The sequence below is a fragment of the Paramacrobiotus metropolitanus genome, unplaced genomic scaffold (genome assembly GCF_019649055.1).
Source record: "Paramacrobiotus metropolitanus isolate TYO unplaced genomic scaffold, Prichtersi_v1.0 Parri_scaffold0000153, whole genome shotgun sequence".
Classification (NCBI taxonomy): domain Eukaryota; kingdom Metazoa; phylum Tardigrada; class Eutardigrada; order Parachela; family Macrobiotidae; genus Paramacrobiotus; species Paramacrobiotus metropolitanus.
Window position 1 is genome coordinate 153,645 of NW_026570373.1, and position 15,824 is coordinate 169,468.

A 15,824-nucleotide genomic window follows, 5' to 3' on the forward strand; every position below is an offset into this window, starting at 1 on the left:
ATTTTTATTTATTTACATTTTATTTTTAAAATTTTTTTTTTGTTAATGCGTGACCGTCCCAACGTCGTGACCGATGTCCTATTCTCTTGAAAGCAGAGAACCTTCGCTTCGTTTTGGTTGATAAAATCAGTTAAAATCAGTCTAACGAAAATAAAAACAACTTTTAGGCAAAGGCATCTTTTACTGTAGGAGCGTAGAACCCTTTTGATGTAAAAATTAACGAAATGATGATAATTATTGTAATGCGAAGTACAGACAGTTGTTACCATGGGTTCAAAACTGGTTGTAAAGTTGCGAAATACCTTAAATTCGTTGCGCAAAAAAAAGCAGCAGAACGAAATCTGTGCCAGCAGCCAGCAGCCGTGCCAACACCAAAAGGTCACACGTGAACCCAGCTAACGCCAGTGTTTACCGTTGCACGCAGCCATAATGCAAAAATTAGGAGTGTAGAAATATGTCGTATAATCGCATTTTGTGAAAATGTTTACTACGTTATTTAAATATGCAAAAATGCCCGCATAATGGGGCCACCTTTCGAAAAGTGTTCAAATGCTTTATGATGTTTAAAATGTTTCGTGAAATTCACGTCCAGACTGAAATTTAGAAATTATAAAGTAGGAAGGTAATAACCGCGCTTTGCTCGACCAGCTTTGTAATGTTTTTAAATGGTTCCAAATTTAGGAAATGTAAAACTTTTAAATAAGAAGTTAATGGCCGCAATGGTAAGAAGGTAACCTGCCACTTTTTCAAAATACACGCAAAAAGTACAAAAAAATAACATTCTTTTTCAAAATACACGAATACGAAAATACATGTAAAATATTTGCCAGGATATGTAACCCGAAGGATGACTTTACTGAAAGAATAACTGAAGGAGAATTAATTTCGATTTTCTCAGTTTATCACGAATGCGCAGGCTGCCGCAGTTTCGGAGGCTGCCGCAGTTTCGGAGGCTGCCGCAGTTTCGCAGGCTGCCGCAGTTTTCAGCCTGTGTTGATCTGATATTCCAGGGTCCCCCCTCCCCATAACATAAAAAATAAACATGTATCCATGCAACACTGGCCCACTTATGCATTAATGCCGCTCAGACGAATGTCGAAGTCAACTGCAGTCTGTAATATTTTTAAAAATGAACGCCGCAGAAACCCGAATTTGACTCAGCGATTCTTCGTAGACAGGTACATATCCGCAACGCAAAACTATCGCACAGCTGCGATTTGATAGGTTTGCTCTTTCATAACCAGCGAGCGGATGCATTCTGGTTCCTAGCGATTAGTGCTGTTTCCACAGACATATAATATGCAACTTGCATGCGGTGTATTTGTAACATAGCAAGGTGTATTTGTGTATTGTCCGTTTTAGCTATCCGGATTCCATCACCGGGTGACCGCGCATTCTTCAGTAATCATATGGTCCCACTGCCAGTCCAACCCGTTAGCCAGTACGTTGTCATTTCCAACGTACCCTTAATGGCCAATATTCCCCGGCGGTCGACGCTGTATTCAGGAAAGCCTCCCAATAAAGTTCTGGACTCCGAACTGATGTGTATGCGCCCCGGCAGACCTTGACTACACATTCGCGAGGCTAAATTGACGGTGTCCCCAAATCTGCAAAGGAAGATGTGCAAATAGTCCAACGAGCTTTCCCAGTTCCCCATTATTGCGAGAATGCTTACAAACAATAGCGTAGTCTTCTGAGTCCCAGAACACCCGCAGCACAGGGACCTGCAAATGAATAAGCCGGTTATTCTCCTTACCGCGCATTACTCATCTACCAGCTTTACATTCTAACCAGAATGTAATCCAACTTTAAAGCGAAGCGTTCGAAGAAAAGTCAGTTGCGACTCGGATTCCATTAGCTTCAGCGCAAAGAAGGCGATCCGCTGGATGTGATCATTACCAATTCTTTCTGGTAGGCCACTGGCAACCTAAGACAACACTGGTTCAACCCGGTTTGCACGTTAGTTATATGACACTGTCTGTGACAATATCTGTTAACTTAATTTTATTCTCGCAAACAAACCAAATATGAGTCTCCAACGGCTTCCACTTTGTACACATCGTACCGCGTCGACAACCGGTCGAAGCAGGCTTCCGTTTCGCCGATCAGACTGATCGTACTCTCCGGACTGCTCGCCTCGACAAAATCCACAAACCCCGATAGGTCAGTGAACATTACCGTTACTGAGTCGAAAAGCTCCGGCATCACGTCGCGACCCACACGTAACTGCTTCACGATTGATCTACAATTTACGGAAATAATCGAAAGCGATCAGAACAGTCTGATTGCCGCGGAAAGTAGCGCTTTTAATTAATGATAATCAAGTCTCCCATACTAAATTACCTTGGTAAAAATTGACCAATAATAGCATCACACTTGCTCATCTCTTCCTGCAAATTGTGTGTCCTGATTGCCACCAAATTTTCCAAATCTTCGGAATAATCTGAGATTCGTTTGTAGATCTTATCAAATAATTTCGTCCGACTAAGCATGAGCAACGGTGAGATGTCCGCGATGCGTGACCGCAGACGCGGCATGCTGGGTCGCTGCTGCGGATCGGCAAGCCAGCACGATCGCAGTACACTTTCGAAAGGGGGAAAATTCGAGAACTCCACTGCGCCGTGGTAAATGTTGTCGTTATAAGAGTTCAAAGTATATAATTCGTCTGAAACATTACGACAGATGATCGCAGGTGCATGTGCCGCGGGTTAAGGTTACCTTTGGTTAACGCTTGAAACTTGTGAAATAGCGCTCCATTGCTGAGCATCTCGTAGATGATAAACCCCGACGAAAACACATCCACTGCTTGCATGGCTTTAGGATCACTGGGATCCGGCTTCTCCAGCGTCAGCCAATACAGGTGCTCAGTCAGTTCGCTGTAGCTAAGCGGCTCCATGTCCTCACACTTAGTGCACAGCTCGGCGCCTAACTGGTCGAATCCGTAGTTGGTCACTTTCAGTGTAAAGTGCTTATCAATCCAGCACGCTATTGGTGTAAGGCGACCGTGATAGCGCAACGGAGACTGATGCAGAAAGCACACTGCCTGTTGGAAAACTGCGTCTACAAAAGTCTTCATGGAACAGTGAGCGGGAAATTTTGTTTTACCTCGAGATAATCGACAATAAGCGAGCTAATAAACGCAAAATCTCTGGTGACCAAACTACTGTGTATATCGCGCAGTGTGCCGCGCGGCGGGCATTCTGTCACTGCACAGATCGTAGACATATCCAGTTTGCTCTCGATGATGGCTAATCCCAGAAACCGGCAAAGATTTTGATGCTCTAATCCGTAGAACTAAATATCACAAACAAATAAACACCTTTGAAATTTTTTATTTGCTGACTCGCTCCGAACGCTACCTTCCGTAGGAGTACCAACAGACTCCGATGTGTGGACATTTCCAGGAACGTTATGGCGTATTCGCGTTGACACAACTTTACTGACCGGACGGGTTTGCCCCGGTGAACAGCGAATGTTGGGTGGAAGCCCTGAAAAAACAAAGGCCCTAATTCTCCCAACAATGGAATTTGCGAATAATCTTACTTTAAACGACGGCTGCGTAGTACTAGACATCGCTTCTTCTGTCGGCATCAAGGAGTCGCGGTGTGGAGCTTTGCTTGGGCGAGGAGCAAAAAATGTCGAGACAGACGATTGGTAGCGCTTCGCACCGGGAATGCTGTCAAGGGCCAACTGCCACCACGAATCGTACAGTATACGCTCCGCGTTTTTCCGCTTTTCTTTCCTGCGTAAGAGCGCAGTTACTTTGCGAAAAATCGGAACGTATGCCGGTTGCTGCTCAACATGTACTAACTGCATTTGTAACTGACCAACCTTATGTAAACCGCCGTTGCGACCGCGACGATCACCAGTGCTCCGACCAGACTCAAAACTGTATTTTGTATCCAGCGATTGTTACCTGTGGTCCATACAAAAACATGACCAATGCCTGTTAGCGGGTTTACGGTTCTTACGCTCTGGCTGGCAAACTTTCTTCTGGTTCATGTAGCCACAGAATGGCTCGTTCGGTGGCGGGAAGGTCGAGTTAGCCCATGTTGTCAAGCGGGTGACCTCTGTCAGCTCGTCGGATTTTCCGAGTTTTTGCATAAACGGCTAGAAATCAACGGATTGTATAGCAAAATCGGGCACGCTGTTTAACATTGTAAAACTAGTTAGCATAACCAACTCCAAATACGAGCACTCGTATTAATCATAAGCACATGAGTGACGTAGCAATACAGTACGGGAGCGTACTTACTTCACGGCTGCCACCGGTCGTGAAATACGATATGGTAAAATCAGCCCGCCGTTGTCCGTTACCGTCCACGTAGATGGTGCCGCCCCCGTTGTCATCCGTGAAGGTTCGGTTTAAAATGTACTTGACCAACGTGGTACCGGTTAAATTAGCTGGATCTTCTCCAGCCGATAGAGAATCATTCAGGGCCTGAAAAAAATTAAATTCACTGGAATCAGGCGATTTCTGATTTACAACAGCAAATCAGTTACTTGGTCGATGCCTTACTTGGGAAATGCTTGTGACTGCCAGGTACGTGTCCACCAATGAGATGAACGGCTGTACACAGAAATAAGATAAACTTCTAAAAGTATTACATGGTGTTCAACACTTCTAAAAGTATGGTGTTCAACCAGAAGCGTCACACACCTGATCCACAAGCGAATAAGTGAAATTGTAATCTCTCTGTGATCTTTTAACGAATTCCGCTCCCAGCGTCGGATCGGGACCATCGTAGATGTTTCGCGGATGAACGACCAAGAGCGATTGGAAAGCTTGAAAAGCGATCTGCACGATGCGTGTTGCACGTGCCACATTTTAGAGACGTGTTGGCAGCAATATAGAGAGAAAGTAAAGGTCAAAAGAATTGTACCTCGTCACGGCTGTCGTTATACCGCCAGTGCAAAAGTCCCAGCATTTTATTCTTCATAGTTTCCACGGAGATATAGACCTACATTATTAGTGGGATGACTACCAGAATAGATCTTAAGGTCATCACAGATTTCCATCTTTCCAGATCCCGGTTGTAATCTGCTTACATATTCTCCATTAGTCATCTGTCTTTCAGCCGCCGTGATCTAAAAATAATTTTTTTTGAAAGAACTGTTGTCATTGTATGCGTTAAGAAATCGGTTTACCAGAAACTCCCGTAAAAAGGCCGCGTGTCCAAAATACAGCACAACTGCAACAGAATCATATCAAACCGCATTCGGCATCGGTGAGCACTTCATCATTAGAAGTCCCCGTCAGCGATAAAAACGGCATTTGTCTAACCGTTTTCTTATATCCGTAGCACAGATAATTGGTTAAATTTCAACTTACTTCGGCTGGCCTGACGTATATCATCCAGAATGGCTGCAAACTGTCCATAAGGCTTCCCCAGCGTCGTAGCAATATTGCGCACCGTGATGGACATACTGCGATCCCTCTTGAGATCCCCGAGTAGTGCAGATGCTAAGGTATAATAGAACGGCGGCGATGCGGTGTCGATCACGAAGAACACCGACGTCCACGCGTATTTGTTGAGGAGTGCCACGTACAACTGCGAGCACTGCGATAAGGAGAAGTAGTTGGTGGCGATCCAGGTGGGATACAGTTGGCGATTGCGGATTTGAGGACTGACCGACATCCTTAACGTAGGCCTTGGTTAAAAATTTTACAGCACACTGTGACAGAATATACCTAATTTTCTGTAATGATGATGTGTTTTTGCCAAAGATGGTTTGCACATTTATACGTTTCTTTACCGGAAAACGGCGGAAAAATACATTGCTTACGTTGAAATCCATATATTATTCCACTGCGACTGCAAATACGGCATCTCGGTCGTTTCGACGCAGGCTGCAAAAACCAGAATATCTGAATTATATTTCACCGAACACAGCAGCCATTTGAAAGCAGTTATAGTTATTGAGAAAGTATACGTGTGACACTGTGCGTGTGAGTTAACACAGTTTTAAATTGCCAACCGACATAACACATCAGTACCGGGTATGATGTAGACGGTAAGGTCGTTCCCCTGGCGCTGTCCGTACTGCCATTCCGACACCATCCTGACGGCGTTGTCATTTAAATCCGCACACGTTGTCCGTACCGGATCGGATAAAACGGTAAGATTGAAGCGCATGGTGGTGTTGTACTTGAAAGAAACGTATTCCGTTGCCACGGATAACGTCGGTCCCAGATACACCAACGAGGTAAACCCGAATGGCGCCTTGTAAGCGACAGCCACTAGGCTGACGTTGAGCAGGGCGCGGGCGCTCGTGTGCATATTGCGCCGTATATTAGCAGAATTCGCAAATAAGTCATTCGACTACCACCCATATTAAGGGAAGATACATGCTGCCATTAAGCTTAATGATGTATATTAAGCCACTAATTACTAAATATGTCTGCCAAATCTTGACGGTGCATTTTAAGCGGCTTGCTGCTGTCTCGGTTGGCTGGTATTCATCCTGAATCCTGATTGACATTGACAGCTTGTTTTCTACGCACCACATTGTTGATCGCAAAAATAAAATGCCTCGCAGTGCAATCACCCACGGTAACTGAAGATCCCGCAGCAGATTCGTTTACTGGCTATCTGGTATGCGTTACACACACTGCTGTATCAAATGCCATCAACGTCGTTCACTGCAGTCGCTTACTTGACGGCTTAATACCTGCCTTATATGAAGACGAAACAGAATAGGTATGTTAGGTTTTTAATCGCATTATGTACCATGGCGAGCTTCGCTCAATAAAAATCACTCGAATAGGTATTATTTTAATAATTATCGCAATTACAACCGCACGCGCAGCGGACTTTCACACCGCTGAATGCGCTGACTGAAAGGTCAGAGGAATGAGGAAGTCTGCTGTAATACATTCCGGAGTGTTAATGATCAATGGTGCAGGAATGTGACCAAATAGGTATTTTCCATAGACACGCTACATGTCCGCAAGCGCATACTATAGTCTATAGCCATTCTACACTGCTTGTTCTTCGGCTTATTCACCGGGTGGATGTATGAGCGTTGCATCTACGGACTATGGCGAGCGCTTAATGCAAAAAGGGTACCGCACATACGTATCCGTATCGCACTTCCCGTATATACAGTACTGGGCTTTGTCTGTTTCCTGTAAAAAATACCTCTATTACTTAATAAAAAGCAAAAAGAGTGCTCCAATTAGCGGCGAATTTATACATATTTTGCTATCAAGGAAAAAGATCTGTAGTGCCGCCAACTTCCCCGTAATCTTCGTATACAGAATCCACTATTAAAGGATGAAAAAAAAACTCGCAATGCCATTAGATTTAGCACGTCGGAAAACCGTTTCATTTGCATTTTGTTTAAAAACAATCAGCTACGAAGCCGTTCTTAATTGCCGGTACCGCTGGAGCCTACAGCACAGGTGCAAAACAATTTTGAAAGTACTACTGCTGCATGGAGCATAATTAATACACTCTGCTTAAATTAAATAATTTTGGTTAACCTTGTGCTAATAAAATGAATCAACAAATCCGAAAACTTTGCAGCTCTTCTCTTCTTTAATATATTTTTCCTGGAGGCAAAGCGCACATAACACAGTGCGCACTGCGCAGTGTAGTCACATAATACAAAGGATCATAATCAAAGCAAAAAGGTCAGGTCGCAAATTCTTTGATAATCGTTGCATATTAAAAGTACGAAGAATATTCATCCAACTTCAAAGGGAGGAGAGCACTACGCGTTTTAAGTACAGTATCCGAATCGGGAAGGACAAAAGTGTTTTTGGTCGATTCGTATGTACGATAGATACGGTCGATTCGTATGTACGGCACCCTTTTTTGCACGATTCGCTCGTCATAACGGACATGTCATGCTGTTGGTAAACGATATTGTATCGTTATTAAACAGGACAGTCGGTTTGAATACAATTACCTAATTCAGACTTTAAACTGTAGTGGGTGATGGCTGTATGCGGACTGTACTTGCCGTACTACCGCTACACAGTGGTAGACTGGTAGTGCACCCGGATTTAATCCAAATGGATGTACAAGCTTGTCCGGAAATTTCTTACGAATCCATACAGCGATTTACATAAATTTGCGTGTTACGCCAAACTGCAAACTACGGCGCGCCACGCCACACTTTTCAAACACGTAACTTGCATTTGGCTGGGTAGTGGCTTCGTACACGCCATATAATTTTATGAGAATAATAGTAACTGCCTGGCGGAAGGTGGCTAGAAAATGATCGGTGCAGTAAGCGACAATCTAACTGCGGAGCGCATTTAAAGATTTTGATAAACGTAGTGAAGTGGCCATCGTTATATGCGCAAACTTCGCGCTAGCTGTACCTTTACGTAGGAAATTACCGGACAAGCTTGTACTGTAAGTACTGTACAGTATGTGAATGCACTGAGCCGAAGCATTCTCCTTCCCTGCATCAAAGGCTGAATACATTAGCCGTTTGTAGGTGTAACGGATTGCTTGTGCTTATTGCAGTACCAATCCATCAACGTCATCCTTCATCACTGCAATCGTTGTACTTGGCGGCTTTTGATCTGCCTTCTTAATTTTGCCATGGGTTCACAATGGCTAGATTTTCACCAGTTATACGAAAGGTGCAACTACTCAGATAAATCACACAATCATAAAATATAGTCGCCATACCACGTTGTGCAATCGTCTAAAAGTCAGAATTCTTATCCTGTAAGAGGTCGTTTGATTTGCGAAACAGTCAACATTGGGGCAAGTAATTGGAAGCTAACAAAGCACCTGGCAGTATTGACTGAAGTATGTTTGAGCAGATGTCATAATGTTTCTAATTTTTTATTTACGCCAGAACGTAGTTATGGGATTAATCGTACCCCGCTTTAAAAATGCAACAAAACCATGTAAAAACCACCTATAAAATCAAATTATGATATGCTTCGCTAATCCAATCGTTACATCCAATCGGGATGCGTTTTGAATGCGAGGCGCGCTCACTCTCCCACTTTTCAAATGTTCGTAAATTGTAAATTTATGAAGGGTGCAACTATCGCAGCGGCCCAGAGAATCCCGTTAACCAGTACGTTGTCATCTCGAGGGTCCCTTTAATGGCCTGTGTTCCTCGACACTCAACCCTGTACTCAGGAAACTCTTCCAGTAATACTTTAGATTCATGGCTGATGTGTATACGTCCCGGAAGACCGTGACTGCACATCCGGGAGGCTAAATTCACCGTGTCACCAAATCTGCAAATCATACGAGTGAGAAAAGTATGAAGTCAAAGCTGACCAGTTGGATTGACGAAATGCATTACGCAACGTACAGGCAGTAGCGCAGTCTTCGCAAACCCACAACTCCCGTCGCGCATGGGCCTGCAAATTGAGGATTTCGTTACGGTTGGTCTGCATACATCGCAGTATATTCACTGAAGAACTCCCAACGCCGACAGTGATGTTTGTAGATTCCTACCAGAATGCAATCCAACCTTGAACCGCAGTGTTTTCAGAAAGGTCATCTGCGACTCGGCTTCCATCAGTTTTACGGCAAAAAAAGCAATGCGTTGAATGTGGTCCTTGGCGATTCTTTCTGGTAAACCACTGGCAACCTAACACAATCCAAGTGGTTTTAACCGGTTGTGCGTTTGGTGTGCCGACATACGAACCAGATACGAGTCTCCTACAGCTTCCACTTTGAACACATCGTATCGCGTCGTCAGCCGATCGAACCAGGCTTCCATATCGCCGATCAGACTGATCGTACTCTCAGGACTGTTTGCCTCGACAAAATCAACAAATCCCGACAAGTCAGTAAACATCACCGTCACCGACTCGAACAGCTCCGGCATCACGCCACGGCCCACACGCAACTGCTTGACAATCGACCTAAAATTGCCGGCGATAGTATGTTTAACCACAAACAACCAAAAACTATCAGCAATGATCAGCAGCAGGGCTTTTAATAGGCAGCAGCCATCAAAATAGCAAGAAACTGGAGACTCGGGCACACTAGTACTTCGTAATCAAAATAATACAAAATTTAAATATTAAAAAAATGCATTAGCGGAAGCGGAAGTTACAGGAAGAACATTGCAGAAGTTATTTAGCGGAAGTTACAAGAAGAAAATTAAAGGCGAGAAAAAAGTGAACGCCTAACGCTTTTCTTGTTTAACCGCCAAAGCCGTCTTAAGGGAAAACGCCACCGGTAAATCACAGAACTAACCAGGGAACATTTTCCGCCCCCAAATTCAAAAAATTCTCATGTTTTGTAAAATGGTAGTGTACTATTGCAGTATGCTTAAAAAACTATTTTTAGCTGCCATCGTCAAGGGGGCGTGGCCAGACAACAATTAAAAAGTTTGCATACTGTCATATACTTACTGTGTAATGCAGTGCAGTACTCCGTACAAGTTATTCGTAATTATTATGTTAACTTTTTCCTGCAGCACCGTAGACTTTGCAGCTGTCCGCTGTCGTGAAATGTTTTAAGTCGAAGAGGCCCACGTGCGTCCGCTCGTGCCATTGCTGCCTCTGTGCACATTTTCAAAAATTTGTTATGAAGTACAGCACAGATCTGTGTATTAGCAGAACAAAGTTTTTGCACAACTTATTGTTTACAACACAAATCGATGAAAATTTTCCGAAAATGTGTATCCAGGCAGCAAAGGCCCGAGCCGATGCACATGGGCCTCTTTTACTTAAAACATCTCACGACAGCGGACAGCTGCAAAAGTCCACGGTGCTGCGGGAAAAAGTTAACATAATAATTAAGAATAACTTGTACTGCACTGCATTACACAGTATATGATAGTATGCAAACTTTTAATTGTTGTCTGGCCACGCCCCCTCGACGATGCGAGCTAAAAATATTTTTTTAGGCATACTACAATAGTACACTACCATTTTACTAAACATGAGAATTTTTTGAACTTGGAGGCGGAAAATATTCCCTGGTAAGACCGGAAACCTGGGCACTTTGCAATAATATTATATCTGTAGGAAAGTGTACACTATTAGGCGGGAAAAAAGATACGGCATTCAAATCAACATCCGACCGTTTTTATCGGTTAGCGTTGCTTGTTTCTGAACTTACCGTGGTAAAAATTGGCTAATAATGTCATCACATTTGCTCATCTCTTCCTGCAGAATGTTCGTCCGCACTGCCACCAGACTTTCCAAGTCTTCGGCATAATCCGAGAGGCGATTGTAGATTTTATCTATTAAATTATTCCGGTCGAGCGTGAGCAACGGCGAAATTTCGGCGATGCTCGACCGCAGACGCGGCATGCTGGGTCGCTGCTGTGGATCGGCAAGCCAACACGTCCGCAGCACACTTTCGAAAGCCGGAAAATCCTTGAACTGCACAGCACCATGACAAACATTTCCTTTACGGGAGATTAACGCGTACAAATCATCTGCAAAATGTTGCCACAGGTAACCATAATCCGATTCGTGTTCCCTAAGGATAAGCCACCTTTAGATAGTACGATGAACTTGTGGAACAACGCTGCGTTGCTGAGCATCTCGTAAATGATAAACCCCGACGAAAACACATCCACTGCTTGCATGGCTTTAGGATGATTGGGATTCGGCTTCTCCGGCGTCAGCCAATACAGCGGCTCAGTCAGTTCGCAGTGGCTGATTGGCTCCATGTTCTCGCACTGGGTACACAGAACAGCGCTTAATCGGTCGAATCCGTGATTGGTCACTTTCAGTGTGAAGTGCTTATCAATCCAGCAGGCCAACGGTGAGATGCGACCGTGATAGCACAACGGAGACTGGTGCAGGAAGCACAACGCCTGCAGTAGAAACTGGGCAATTACGGCCAGTAACTGTATGAAACTGATTTACCTCAAGATAATCGACAATGAGCGAACTAATAAAAGCAAAATCTCTCGTGACCAGACTGCTGTGTATATCGCGCAGTGTGCCACGCGGCGGACACTCCGTAACGGCGCAGACCGTGTAGACATCCAATTCGCTCTTGGTTATGGCTAATCCCAAGAACTGGCAAAGATTTGGATGTTCCAGTCTGTAGAACTAATTACAAACACCCTGTATAAGTGCTTTTGCTGATGATGCTTCGTAGTAGGCGCTACCTTTCGTAGAAGAACCAACAGACTGTGCTGTGTGGACATTTCTGGAAAGGTTATAGTGTAATCGCGCTGACAGATTTTCACTGACCGGACTCCTTTTCCCCGGTACATGGTAAAAGCTTTAGGGGAACCCTAAAATCACAGAGCGTCCTAGTTTTATCGACAGTACAATTAACGTATGACAATTGCCTCCAGCGAGTGGGCAGTATTTTCCGCCCCGTCGCATGTCTTCTTGTTCAGGGCGCCGTCGTATGCAGTGTTTTCTTTTCGAGGAGCGAAAAATGCCGAGATGGATGATTGGTGGTGATTTACACCGGGAATGATGGCAATGGTCACCTGCCACCAAGTATCGTGCAATATGAGATCCATGGGTTTCCACTTTTCTTTCCTGCATTTGTGAAAAATTTTGTTGAACAACTGGAAGCGGTACACTAATTACTGCTCATGCTGTATGTATCATTTGACCACATATACGGTACATTATTATTTATTGTACAATTCATTAACCCACCTAATGTAGACCGCTATTGCGACCGCGACAATTACCAATGCTCCGATCACGCTAATTGCTGTGTTCTGTATCCGTCGAGTGTCACCTGTGGTCCACACAAAAAGATGAGTCCTATAGTCTAGTTGCTGATTCACTATCCTTACGCTCTGGTTGGCAGACTTTCTTCTGATTCATGTAGCCACACAACGGCTCGTTCGGTGGCGGAAAGGTCGCGTTAGCCCATACTGTCAAGCGGGTGACCTCTGTCAGCTCATCGGATTTTCCGAGTTTTTGCATAAATGGCTAGAAATCAAAGGTTCACATAGTAAAATCGAGAACGCTATTAACATGGTAAACATGGCTAGCATAACAAGTTCCAAATACGAAGATTCGTACTGATTATAAGCCCAGGAATGACGTAATCACGTAGCAGTACTTATTACAGTACCGGTGCGTATTTACATACTTCACGGCTGCCGGCCGATGTGAAGTACGATATGGTGAAATCAGCCCGCCGTTGTCCGTTGCCATCCACGTAGATGGTGCCGCCCCCGTTGTCATCCGTGAAGGTTCGGTTTAAAACGTACTTGACCAACGTGGTACCGGTCAAATTAGCTGGATTTTCTCCAGCCGATAGAGAATCATTCACGGCCTGGAAATAAATAAAAACACTGGAATCAGGCAGTTTCTGATTTACAACAGCAAATCTATTACTGGATAGATGCTTACTTGGGAAATACTTGTGACTGCCAGGTACGTGTCCACCAGCGTGATGAACGGCTATACAAAAGTATAAAGAAATTTTTTAGTAGAATATTTACCCTTTGGTGGACAACTACAGAGTACTAACTAGCGTAACTGGACCAACCTGATCCACAAGCGAATAGGTAAAATTATAATCTCTCTGCGATCGTTTAACAAATTCCCTTCCGAGCGTCGGGATGGGAGCATCGTAGATATTGAGCGGACGAACGACCAAAAGCGATTGGAATGCTTGAAAAGCGATCTGCAAAACGCGTACTGCACGTGCCCCGTTGCGTCTTGCGTCAGCAGTATTTTTTAGATACAGAAAAGGCCAACAAAATTGCACCTCGTCATTGCTGTCGTTATAGCGCCAGTGAAGACGCCCCAGCATTTTATTTTCCATACTTTCCGCAGCAATATAGACCTGGGATATTAGTCTGATAAGTTGTCAGAGTAGAATTTGAAGACCATCATTACAGATTTCATCCTTTCCAGATACCAATGCTTACATATTCTCCATTCGTCATATGTTTTGCAGCCGCAGTAATCTAAAAACTTTTTGGATGAGTAGCAAACAGTGTATCAACGTGCGGTTCAAGAAATCGGTTTTTATACAAGTACCAGAAACTCGCGTAAAAATGCCGCGTGACCGAAGTACAGCAAAACTGTAAGCAGAAGCATGGCAGAATAATTAGGACATTACCAGCACGTCGGCTCCTCGTCAATAACACATAGTGCCAATTTTTAAGCCGCTGATTTTGTTATTTGTGATGTTTCACATAATACCCGCCCAACTAACCTCGGCTGGCTTGACGGAAATCATCCAAAATCGTTTCAAATTGTCCATAAGAAATTCCCGGCGTCGTGGCGATTTTGCGCACCGTGACGCATACACTGCGCTCCTTCCGGAGATCAGTGAGCACTGCTGTCGCTAGCGCGTTGTAAAACGGCGGCGATGCGGTGTCGATCACGACGAACAGCGTCGTCCACGAGTATTTGTTGAGAAGTGCCACGTACAGCTGCGAGCACTGCGATAAGGAGAAGTAGTTGGTGGCGATCCAGGTGGGATACAGTTGGCGATTGCGGATTTGCGGACTGACGGACGTCCTAATACAGGGCATGGATCAAAGTTTTACACCGCACATGGACAGAACATACCTTATATTTGACTGTTATGACATGCGCCACACAGCCAACGTTTTGTACATTTAAAAGTTGTTTTGATGTTAAAAGACAAAGGAATTATAAATTACTTACGTAGAAATCCATATGTTGTTCCATTGCGAGTGAAAATACGGCATTTCGGTTTCTTCGATGCATGCTGCCAAACCAGAACCGATTATGAGAAGCATATGTAGCGTTTGACACTGTGTCGATGAGCACTTGAGGTAAAGAGGTCTTTTTCGTGGTGGAAGAGACCATCAGCATGTATTTTTGATTGCGTTTTCTGTCTGTACTTATTTTTTATTTTATCTGAAGCTAGACCAATCACAAGATCATGAAGATAAATAGACCTACACAGTGTAACAGAAAGAGACAAGAGATACTCTGTAACAGAAACCACTCGTATGCGCTCTATAGCTCATCCAGTCCCCATAATCGTGTTTTTTTGCAGTGTTAGTCGCAGATTTAAAAATCTTTCTCTAATGCCATAAATTCGTAGCTGGCCATAATGCTGTTGACAGATGTTTTAAAAAATTAGTTGCGAAATCCGTTATGGCGCTTTTAAGGTACGAGTCCCGTACGACTTTAGTGTTCGTGTTAAAGGAAATGAAAGCATATAAATTATCTGTACCGGGTAAGATGTAGACGGTAAGGTCGCTCTCCTTCCGCTGCCGATAGTGCCATTCCGAGACCATTCTAACGGCATTATCATTCAAATCCGCACAGGTTGTCCGCACCGGATCGGATAAAATGGTCAGACTGAAGCGCATGCTCCTATTGTACTTGCTGGAAACATATTCCGTAGCTACGGATAACGAGGGTCCCTGATACACCAGCGAGCCGAACCCGATGGGCGCCCTATAAGAAACAGCCACCAAGCTGACATTCAGCAGCCCGTGCACGCTCGTGAACACGCCACAGATGGAAACGGTCAGTGCAAACACCATTCGATGATCACCCATCTTCGATCATCGCACACTGCTTGCCACCATTAAATCTGTATCCTTTAGTAAGCCTCCATTTGACGATGTGAATCAAAGTTGGAGGAGCAATGTGATTATCTTCCTGTTTTTTGGCTTAAGATTGTCGTGGTTGATTTTGAGTCTGGACTCCAGCGTATCGCTGATCACAAAAATTGAGTAGCTCACGTTGTCGTGTAACCAACACCTATATCTTCAATGTGACAACGGTAATCGAAGAACCAGCAGCAACCCGTCCACTTCGCTATCCGGTGTGCGGAACACACCACTGCATCCACTTCGTCATTAGTCGCTGTGCTAGTATATTTGGCGGTTTCTATGCAATCATATCTTTTCTACTCGTGAAACATGAAATATAACACCGACGAACAGCTATTAATTATCGT

General features: G+C 44.2%; 3 protein-coding genes and 1 long non-coding RNA gene across 4 annotated transcripts; all 4 read right to left on the reverse strand.

Annotated features, from left to right (window-relative positions):
• Nucleotides 1-1,405: 1,405 nt before the first annotated feature.
• Nucleotides 1,406-3,225, reverse strand: LOC129599715 (atrial natriuretic peptide receptor 1-like). Its single transcript, XM_055498024.1, has 7 exons — nucleotides 3,106-3,225; nucleotides 2,719-3,043; nucleotides 2,344-2,665; nucleotides 2,023-2,242; nucleotides 1,792-1,927; nucleotides 1,676-1,724; nucleotides 1,406-1,607 (listed from the first exon to the last, which is right to left on the reverse strand). Exons 1-7 carry the CDS (start codon nucleotides 3,223-3,225, stop codon nucleotides 1,406-1,408), a joined length of 1,374 nt encoding a protein of 457 aa, XP_055353999.1.
• A 16-nt stretch (nucleotides 3,226-3,241) lies between these two features.
• Nucleotides 3,242-3,898, reverse strand: LOC129599707 (uncharacterized). Its single transcript, XR_008691952.1, has 3 exons — nucleotides 3,832-3,898; nucleotides 3,360-3,742; nucleotides 3,242-3,294 (listed from the first exon to the last, which is right to left on the reverse strand). It is a non-coding gene; the product is annotated as an uncharacterized LOC129599707 (long non-coding RNA).
• A 14-nt stretch (nucleotides 3,899-3,912) lies between these two features.
• LOC129599716 (atrial natriuretic peptide receptor 1-like) lies at nucleotides 3,913-6,281 on the reverse strand. The gene is made up of 10 exons (XM_055498025.1): nucleotides 5,999-6,281; nucleotides 5,788-5,851; nucleotides 5,333-5,640; nucleotides 5,149-5,192; nucleotides 5,050-5,088; nucleotides 4,884-4,961; nucleotides 4,661-4,798; nucleotides 4,520-4,570; nucleotides 4,256-4,441; nucleotides 3,913-4,110 (listed from the first exon to the last, which is right to left on the reverse strand). The coding sequence occupies exons 1-10, from the start codon at nucleotides 6,279-6,281 to the stop codon at nucleotides 3,913-3,915; spliced, it is 1,389 nt and encodes a 462-aa protein (XP_055354000.1).
• A 2,734-nt stretch (nucleotides 6,282-9,015) lies between these two features.
• On the reverse strand, nucleotides 9,016-15,420 carry LOC129599717 (atrial natriuretic peptide receptor 1-like). Its single transcript, XM_055498026.1, has 19 exons — nucleotides 15,090-15,420; nucleotides 14,552-14,615; nucleotides 14,094-14,401; nucleotides 13,916-13,959; nucleotides 13,641-13,718; nucleotides 13,419-13,556; nucleotides 13,280-13,330; nucleotides 13,017-13,202; nucleotides 12,715-12,853; nucleotides 12,572-12,656; nucleotides 12,250-12,448; nucleotides 12,064-12,192; nucleotides 11,816-12,004; nucleotides 11,439-11,763; nucleotides 11,058-11,379; nucleotides 9,649-9,850; nucleotides 9,438-9,573; nucleotides 9,292-9,340; nucleotides 9,016-9,214 (listed from the first exon to the last, which is right to left on the reverse strand). Exons 1-19 carry the CDS (start codon nucleotides 15,418-15,420, stop codon nucleotides 9,016-9,018), a joined length of 3,174 nt encoding a protein of 1,057 aa, XP_055354001.1.
• Nucleotides 15,421-15,824: the final 404 nt, after the last annotated feature.